Source organism: Mytilus trossulus, chromosome 6, assembly GCF_036588685.1.
Source record: "Mytilus trossulus isolate FHL-02 chromosome 6, PNRI_Mtr1.1.1.hap1, whole genome shotgun sequence".
Lineage (NCBI taxonomy): Eukaryota > Metazoa > Mollusca > Bivalvia > Mytilida > Mytilidae > Mytilus > Mytilus trossulus.
Window position 1 is genome coordinate 37,063,684 of NC_086378.1, and position 10,333 is coordinate 37,074,016.

General features: G+C 31.2%; 1 protein-coding gene across 1 annotated transcript; it reads right to left on the minus strand.

The window, feature by feature from the left end:
* Positions 1-3,372: 3,372 nt before the first annotated feature.
* LOC134721265 (uncharacterized) lies at positions 3,373-10,047 on the minus strand. The gene is made up of 4 exons (XM_063584115.1): positions 9,799-10,047; positions 8,701-8,997; positions 7,134-7,175; positions 3,373-5,309 (listed from the first exon to the last, which is right to left on the minus strand). The coding sequence occupies exons 1-4, from the start codon at positions 9,857-9,859 to the stop codon at positions 5,227-5,229; spliced, it is 483 nt and encodes a 160-aa protein (XP_063440185.1). The 5' UTR covers positions 9,860-10,047; the 3' UTR covers positions 3,373-5,226.
* Positions 10,048-10,333: the final 286 nt, after the last annotated feature.

Sequence of the window (10,333 nt, forward strand, 5' to 3'; positions counted from 1 at the left end):
GGTCAGTTGACCTGTTTAGGAGTTATTGCCCTTTATGGTCAATTTTTAATCATTTTTCGTTAATTAAAGTAATCTTTTACAAAAATCTTCTCCTCTGAAACTACTTGGCCAAATTAATCCAAACTTGGCCACAATCATCTTTGGGGTATCTAGTTTAAAAAATGTGTGGCGTGACCTGGTCAACCAACCAAGATGGCCGCCACGGCTAAAAATAGAACAAAGGGGTAAAATGCAGTTTTTGGCTTATAACTCAAAAACCAAAGCATTTTGAGCAAATCTGACAGGGGGTAGAAATGTTTATCAGGTCAAGATCTATCTGCCCTAAAATTTACAGATGAATGGGTCAATCGGTTGTTGGGTTGCTGCCCCTGAATTGGTAATTTTGAGGAAATTTTGCTGTTTTTGGTTATTATCTTGAATATTATTATAGATAGAGATAAACTGTAAACAGCAATAATGTTCAGCAAAGTAAGATCTACAAATAAGTCAACATGACCTAAATGGTCAATTGACCCCTTAAGGAGTTATTGCCCTTTATAGTCAATTTTTAACAATTTTCATTAATTTGGTAAATTCATGTAAATTTTTACCAAATATAGTTCTCTGTTACTAATGGGCAAAGTTCATGATAGATATAATTGTAAGAAGCAAAATCGTTTAGTAAAGAACTTCAAACACATCACCATCACCAAAATACAATTTTGTCATGAATCCATTTGTGTCCTTTGTTTAATATGCACATAGACCAAGGTGAGCGACACAGGCTCTTTAGAGCCTCTAGTTTTTATTTGTAATTCATTCAAAATATCATAAGTCCTTGGGGATCCTATCTGAGTTTACTGGGATCTATAAAAAAAAAACATAATTTAAAAAATAAGGATGAGCAATCTTGTTTGGACAAAAAATATTTGAAGTACAGCCAAACTTCCACACCAAATTTTGGTCTCTATGAAATAATGAAGTACAGGTCTTGATTGATTTGTGGGTTACTAACACTTTTAACTCAACCAAAGTATAATCTAAATCAAATCAGAAACAATGATTTCTTGCATTTTAATGTACAAAATCTTCACTTTCTAAGATTGCACAGGTCAGACACAGGATTTATTTTTTCAAGGATAAATTTAAACTTTTCATTGAATAGCAATTGTATCTATTCAATTGGACAGTTCACCTTCTAATAACTTTAAAACCCTGACCAACACTGATTCTCATGAAAGGTTATATCCTTTGCAACAAATAAGTTTACAAATTACGTATTGGCTGTTAACTTTTACGAAAGTCTTCACCTGAAACTATTGGGTCAAATTAAACATTACTTGGCCACAATAATCAATGGGAAAATAAATTTTAAAAAAATGTGTCCGATTACCCTGCCAACCATCATGGCCGACATGGCTAAAATAGAAAATAGGGGTAAAAGTTTTGCCTATTATATTGAAAAGTTCTATGAAAGGAACATATATTGGGGCCCTTTATATTTACTTGCTGATCCTTTTTGCCCTGCTGTTCAGTGTAAACCAAGGCTCTGTGCCGAAGACTACTTTGACCTATAATGGTTTACTTTTACAGTGTGACTTGGATTTGCACTCATACCACATCTTATTATATATATATTCCATTAATGTTTCCTAATTACCTATTATCTTGAAATTGTGAATTGTAGGAAGAAAATTTAAAGGCAAAAAAGATCAGCAAGTGAATATTAACAAATAAGAATGCTTGGCAAAAATAGTCAGTCAAATTCTTATTGGAGTTATTGCCCTTTGAAAATGATTGTGAGCACGTCACCAATATAGTTTTTTCTATGTTTGCGTTCTAGGAATGTAATGAAAAATACCTTCAGAAATTTTTTCAATGACAGAAGCTACATTCATCCTTGCTGCATTTGGTCACCTTATAAAGTGCATTTCTTCCTGGGGTCCCCATTTTGTTGGTAGATATTGAAATGCCACTCTTGTACAAATGTCTAAGATTTATGTATATCCTATATAGACAAAGAGTTCACAAAATATTTGCTAAGTGGTGTCTTTGATATGCAACAGTGATCAAGTGGTCTTTATATTCTCTTAGATTCGGAACAGGCCTTTGTATAGCTCGAAATCAGTGGAATTCTGGTCACTTTGACTTTATATAGGTGCAGATTTGACTTTATATAGGTGCAGATTTGACTTTTTTTATGGGTGCCGATTTGACTTGTACCCGGTTGAGGAAGGTTTTCTATGTTCTTTGGCATCTGTGATTGCAGACTAGTACAATGTTTGAAAAATTGACGTCTGGTAACCGGAAATACTATTAATTTTGAGTCGTTTTTGAGAAAGAAGGACTTTTCCTGTTTTGTCTAAGTCTTTTTCCTGTTTTGTCTAAGTCTTTTTCCTTCATGAATTCCCCTCAAAATTAGCAGTATTGATTTCTCTTTTTGTGAATTAAGTAGAAATGAACTGCTTTTGTTTAATATTTCATTTAAATAGTTTTTTAGCAACTATTTTAAAATCGAAATATAATTTACCTATTTCGTATAACCCTTGTTAAAAAAAAATTACACACTTATGAAAAATTGTACATACCAAGCTTTTTAATATCGTGGCTTCAAATGACAATAAAACGAATCCTGTTTGATTCTTCGACCAGGCTAAAATGAAAATTCAAACATGTCTCGAAACAAAAAAAATCCTAAAATAGTGTATTAAGAGTTGTTCATTAATGTTGAAATTTGTTGGTTTGGACACTCCCCTATTTGTGTGTGTTTTGCTATTTAGTTTTCTTGTAATATGTCCTTTTACAGTTATTGTTGCCATGTTGAAAAGGTGCCTATTTTCATACTAGAGGTGAAAATGGTTTGAAAAGTACGGTAAAACATCATTAAACAGAATTGTTGCTTGAAAGCATGCATAGGAGTTTTACATACTATTTCCGCCTCTATCCAAAAGCCTGCCCATATTAAGTTTGGATGCATCAACCGTGAAATTTCTTATTGGTCCCAGTAATGACAGTCGTTTTTGTGTCAGTAATTTATGATTAAAATGACTTAAAAAATATTAAATGGCAAAGGTACAATCAGAACAAAATAAAACGAGATTGTTAAATAGAATGACAAAATAAAACATAGCCATATGAATATAACTTGCATTCGAGTCCAGGGAACATTATAAGAATGTTTAGTTTACTTTTGGTTTTCTCGACTGAGTAGTCTCGCATTATGATCTGTGTAATAGCTTACTATTTGGAATGGACTGCTGAATTCCGTGGTTGAACATAGTTTGCATACATTCACTTCATTATGTCTCTTATTGATTATCATTGCCTGGTATATATTCTTTTTACACTGCATATCCAAACAGACAATACATTCATGCAGTCTACAAGCCCGTTTTCATCGTGTTTCGATTAATTAAGTCAAGCTGTATTCAAATATGTTGCATATATCGAGTGCAGTCAATTTATTGAAAAGTCCTCTTTCAAACATTTTTAATGTACACAACATAATACAGCAAACACATAAATCAGTAAAAAATAAAATCACAAAAAACTAAACTCCAAGGAAAAATCAAAATGGAAAGTTCCTAATCAAATTGCAAAATCAAAAGCTTAAATACATAAAACGAAAGGACAACAACTGTCATATTCCTGATTTGGTACAGGCATTTTCGTATGTAGAAAATGGTGGATCAAACCTATTTTTAAGGCTACCTAAACCTCTCACTTGTATGACAGTTGCATAAAATTTCATTATATTGACAACGATGTATGAACAAAACAAACAGACATAATAGGTATAAAATGTAAAATATAATAGGGGAACAGCAATCAACATTGAGTCATATTTTTAATCACTATAAAAACAGAAAACAAAATAAGTAAACAAACATTTACCATGGCACAATAACACGGTTATGGACGGATACTATTTATAAAATACGCTTAATTGAAAAAAAAACATGTAAAGTGTCGTAAATAAATATATATTCAAATTACAAATATACCGAAATCCAAAGAAAATTTAAAAAGGAAAAGTATTTTATCAAATGGCAATATAAAAATCTGAAACACAGCAAACAACTGTCATATTCCTGACTAGTCACAGGCATTTCCTTATGTAAACAAATGTGGATACAACTTGGTATTATAACATGGTAAACCTCACACTTGTATGACAGTCGAATATAATTCCATTATATTAACAACAATTTGTGAGCGAAACAAACAGGCATAAAATAAACAAAAAAATGGGGAACAGCAGTATTGATAATTGGTAATTATCTCAATCACTTAAAAAACTAACAACTACGTCAAAAAGAAAAAAAATGACATATGGTCACTATATAGACAAAGCAAATGATTAGAAATGAAAGACAAGACTCTAAAAATGATCAAAGCACAATAAGACAATGCGGGATGTATAAATGTCAAAGCCTAGTCCAGCAAAAATAATGTTACCAAAAAGGATTAACTTGTAAAGGGTAACAATATACAAAGACAAAAACACAAGATGATGATGATGATGATGACTTTTATAATAATGTCCAGCGGCAAATAATACTGTATATTCAGGACAAGAAAATGTTAATTTCGGATGCATATTAACCATGCTTTGTACTAGACAGACACACTGAGCAGGGTTTTAACTATAAAGTTCACATAGAAACAGTCCGCATGAAGACACTTTACCTTACTTGGTCACATTATTCCGACTCCGAGCCGACAAGTCTTTGCTCTTATTCCATAATGCTGTGGGTTAATTGGAGAGGTAGCAAATACTAATTTCAAAGTATTTTGTTTGATCTGGCCAGGATTCGAATACACGACCTCCTACACTCGAGAGAAACACACACAACACGTGACCACCAATATGACGTTCTTTGAAGAAAACCCTGGTTATTTAACTTTCTGTTCAGACACTGCATGGTGACCTCTTATTCAGTCAGAGTAGCCGATGCAAGCTCTAGAATACCGAATCGTTTTGAAAATGGACGTTTTACTATATAGTTTTCTATTAATTATAAATCATTAATATCGTTTTGGTGTCAGTACTTGAAACCTAACCATATTTGAAAAAGGTCGTATATGGATGATAGGTTATAAATAGTAGAAAAAAACGAATGAGCAATGAGAAATCTATGCAAATTTTCAACCAAGGTTTGCCTTCCGCAAATACACAGTTACTTGCAGTATATCATTTCCAGGCTATCGATCGAATCAATGTTTTCTTAGAAGAACACATCCCTGTCAACCGTATTGATATATTGCAAACATTGCCAAGCTAAGACAAATATACAATGTAAAAGTCTGGTGTATACTGCGAGTAGTACCTACAAATAACAAATCACGAATCATTAACAGTGGTTTGTGATTACATATAAAATAACTATTTGTATTATGAGCTTTGATTCTAATTTTTAAACTTACCTCTATAATAATGAGTGCCATATATATACAAAATTCTATCATTATACTAGTATTATATATCGATGCATTTTTTACGGAATATTTGTTTTATAATTCTTGTAACTGTTCCGTCGGCACATGTTTTGAATAAGATTCTGATGATTTCTTACTATATATTTGCTCGCAGAAGTTTATGAACTGTGTTGTGACTTTAAGATTATGTGTTCTTGTTTTTTGACTCCAATCAAATTATGTATACACTACTCCATTTATTACATTTAAAAATATACAGCGGAAAGTAATTTTATAGCCGTTTATGTTGACATATCATTTACAATTTTACGAATAGTTAAACAAAACCAGTGAAATAGGATTAACCCAGTATAAATAGTTATCAAAGGTACCAGGATAACAATTTAGTACGCCAGACGCGCGTTTCGTCTACACAAGACTCACCAGTGTATCAAAATACTTATAAAACCATACAAGTACAAAGTTTAAGAGCATTGAGAATCCGAAATTCCAAAAAGTTTAGCCAAATACGGCTGAGGTAATCTATGCCTGGTATAAGAAAATCCTTAGTTTTTCGAAAAATTCAAAATTTTGTAAACAGAAAATTTATCAAAATGCAAGATTAAGTAAACCTTAGCATCAATCAACAATGAATTCCCCTACACTTTGAGTTTGTTGCCTCAAAAAATTGTGTGTCGTTTAAAAAAAAAAAAGAATGTTCCCTTATGACGATATTCATTTTAACAAAGAGGTTAGGCTTTTGAAAAAGATTAAAGTTTTGTCGTCATAACATAAAATTGAGTCTCGCCAAGAGTGTTCCTTTTTCAATGTTCCGTGTGTAACTCGTGGTCGGACCAAGATACTTTAAATAACACATGAGCAACGTAAAAAGTAAAACCACAAAAATACCGAACTCAAAGTAAAATTCAAAATGTAAATTCTCTTATCAAACTGCAAAATCATAAGCTCAAACACATCAAACCAATGGATTAAAGCCGTCATATTTCTAACTTGGCACAGGCATATTTTTTATCAATGTTTATGTAGAAAATGGTAAATTTAACCAGGTTTTAAAGCTAGCTAAAACTCTTAATTGAGGGACAATTTTATTACATTCACAACGATGTGTGAATCAAACAAACAGAATAGGTAAAAAAAATACAAAAGGGGAAGACAAGTCAACAGTGAGTCATAATGTTAACAATATAAAAACAAACAAACATGTCAACAACAATAACAAAATGAGGGAACATAGACCAAGTACTTTAATAGTACATTTATATTGTTCATTGCTACAATGCAGTATACAATATATGAGCAACAAAAGTCTACAGCTACTTGTAATTTAGGGTTCCATAATAAGAAAAAGAAAAAAAACGAATTCGGTATTGCAAATTATTAATTTTGGTACCTTAGAATGGTTTGTTTTACACCCAAAAAAATGATAGAAAAGGTGACTATTAAAAAGGGCGAACCAGTCCTCGCCTCCGGCCAATACAGCAAGCCTCAAGCCAATAACAAGGCATATACTGACATAATTAAGTAATGATATTTTTATCGATTAAATACTGACAGATTTTTTTATTTTTTTTCACATATTGTAGCTTTTGTTACATTTATTATGTTAACTATGAAGAACACATTTGATATTTTTAGGTAATACTATAAGAGCATTTTTGTGTCTTTTTCTTTTATGCAAATGTTTTGATATTAACAGACGACCATATCCTACTTGCCTGAAACGGGTTGGTTCCCTTTTGGCGGGGGTGATGGTGATTCTGAAAAAATTTAAGAAAACATAATTATATAAGCATACCTTATTCAACTCTCAGAAAGAAACATTTATGAATATGAACAATATAACGTTTCAAGGGTGAAGATGATATATCCAAGTACTATACATATGCTAAACAACAAAATGAATTGGTATTCTGGTTTTTTCCCCATACAAAACAATAGCCATATGCATTGTATATATACTAACTAGAGATAAATAAGTCGTACTTGTACATGTAGTAATTTAAAGTGTAAGATTAATCAACCAATAATATCTAAAAACGACGTTATCAAGATTCTTGATGTCTTCATTGACAAATTATTTGTTACGTTTTGAAGACTTGTTTTCTAACAAACAATCGTCATTTCATTAGAACACACTGTGCTCTATTTATTTCCGAATAGTTACTTTATTACAATGAGGCTTCATTCAGTAGGTTCTTATGAAAAACATATTGAAGCAAGCATTCTAATTTAACTTCACCTTCCGCTAAACAGACGATATCCTCTAAGTTTAGTGAGTTTGTCGAACTTAAAGAAACATTAGAAGCAGTTAGCTATGTTTCAAATATTGACATTTATTTAGAGAAACTGACAATGGAGGTTGGTTATGAACAAAACTATACGACAAAATAGATAATTTCACAACTTAACAATCGTGAACTTTCCATTTCTATGTAGCACCATTCATACAGACCAGCGACTGCATATGCAGTATACATATCTCCGTTAATATATTCCATTTCAAATCATGATTTCGTTGATTGCTGGTCGATTCTTACATGTAAGCTTATGAATAAATAGGTCGTAGTAGTAAAAAAATTGAAATGATCCCTTCGATATTTTAAAGGACACCTTCACAAGTTGATGACCGTAATGGAATAAATATTTCGCAAATGACAACGAATATGACCACTATACCGTGCTCTTTTCCTCCGATTTAGATATATCACTTGCATGAGCAACACCATGGGTGATAAAAAAATGCTTATTCTTCCGAGGAGCACTTTAAATTACGCCTAGTTTGTTTTAAGGGGTTAGTATTGATTGTGATTTTTAAGCGATGTTCCTTGTTGTTTATAGATTTTTTTATGTCTTTGTGGTTAAGATCGGTAACAGTTTTGTCTTACCATTGTCAAATAAAACTTCACATTCAACCAAGTTTCAGAGTTAGAATATTTTAAATGCCTATGGTGAACGAGTTTAGTGATGTCTTATGCTAAGATATGATAAGATAAAATATAATTTATCAACTTTTATAGGATAACAGGACGAATATCACATGTGGAGCACGATATGCTTTCCCTTCCGAAGGACATGGTATCATTTTACTCAGTCTTTAATTTTCTATGTAAGGATTTGTATACGATTGTTCATATATTTGTTCTTTGGTATCACAAGTTTGTTTTGGTCTTAATAGCATGAATATCCCTTTTTATATCTCTGCCTCTCTATTAATATATTGTTATAAGCATTGCTAGTTTTAATCTTTTCAAAGTCATAAAAGTATGACGATACAAAACTTACGTAAAATTATTTCAAAATAAGCTTCCTCCCCTGAAATGACACATTTCCATATCACACCATTTTCTGTAATTTCTAATGGACTAATTTGAACGGACATTCCAGTCGAATTAGCTGTAAACGAATAGTTTCCATCTCTTTTGATAGTGCAGAAATCAGCATTGTTACATAGAGTGGAAAATGTTTCATTTCTGTACCAGGAGCCCGATGCAGATGACGAATTAAATGATGGTATATTACAGTACAAGGATAAATTTGAGCCAACAGCAAGGGATCCATAACTTGTTATATTTATCTGACCTAGAATGAAAAACATTGCATCATATACTATATTTACCTGGTAAGTAATATTCAAACTTAATAAAAATCTTTTAAATAAACAAATTGCATATCATACATGTAATCAAGAACATGTATATGTTACAGAGAATTTGAAGAATGAGGAATTATGTATAATCATAAAAACTTTTGGGGATTACGTAGAATCACTGGTAACTTAAGTTAAAGTGATTATGTACACTTATTAAAATTTTCTGGAATATACATAATCACTAAAACAAAATGTCTGGCAATTGATAAATACTAAAATCTTAAGCACAATATTAAAATATAAATCATTAGTTTTAACACTCTACATTGTAATTTTCTATAACTATGAGGGTTTGGAATGAGGGTGTCCCTTATTGTTATTTTTGCTTTTTGTATGTCTCTGTAATAAGTAACACGAAATAATATTTCATGGCAACATTATAGTTTGAATTCAAATTTGACATTGAAGCTGTTGATGCTTTGCGGTTTTTTCGTTCATTTCAAAAACTTAACCTTTCCTGTACCCCCTTTTGTCCATGTTTCTTTTTATCTTTAAAATGTCTAACTGGGAACAATATTGATATTCATTGACCAAATAAACTATCGTATACAGTAAACAGACTGTTACTCCGCCTACCCATTGAATTTAGGGGGTCAATCTTAATTACAATGTATGGGCAAACAACTAAACAAAGTTTGCAAGCAAAGCATTTAAAGTATATATTAACCTGCTATATTATTTCAGCTCTTAATATTTATCATTCTTTATAAATAGTATTAAGAATACATTACCAAATATAACTTTAAATTCCAATAACAGTAGAAGAGCTTGTTGAACAGGTCCAAAATGCATATTCGCTGCTTCAAATTCCTTAATGTTGATAACTTTATTCTGTAATCTGTAATGAATATCAATCCGATAGTTGATAGGTAATGTTCTCGAATATTATTCATACGTTTATTTATGTTTATCGATCAAACTATCCAGAAAACAAAAGACTATTATTTCGAATAGTGAAAATAGCGAACAGTCACAGATACTAATAAAGTAACGGAATTCTGTGTAAATTTTAAAACGAAAGTAAAAACCCATTTATTTTTATAGAGTTTACATTTAAAGCACAAAGAACATCTTATACTTTAAATTTATTTTCTGACCTGATATGTGTCATGATTTATCACACAACGTCAATGCACTTTATTTAACTATTTCAAACTTTCAAACTTTATTGTTCTTAAAAGTCCATGCAATGTATACTTTCGTTCATCATTTTACACATATACATCCTCAGCACAATAAAAGTAATCTTACATTAAAATAAAACAA

Bases quoted from the DNA above. Each gene is read 5' to 3' on its own strand.
- LOC134721265 (XM_063584115.1), bottom strand. From the start codon at position 9,859: ATGCATTTTGGACCTGTTCAACAAGCTCTTCTACTGTTATTGGAATTT. The intron at 8,998-9,798 runs GTAATGTATTCT...TTTTCATTCTAG, and splicing joins GGAATTTAAAGTTATATTTG to GTCAGATAAATATAACAAGT. The intron at 7,176-8,700 runs GTAAGTTTTGTA...AAATTTTTTCAG, and splicing joins TTATTTTGAAATAATTTTAC to AATCACCATCACCCCCGCCA.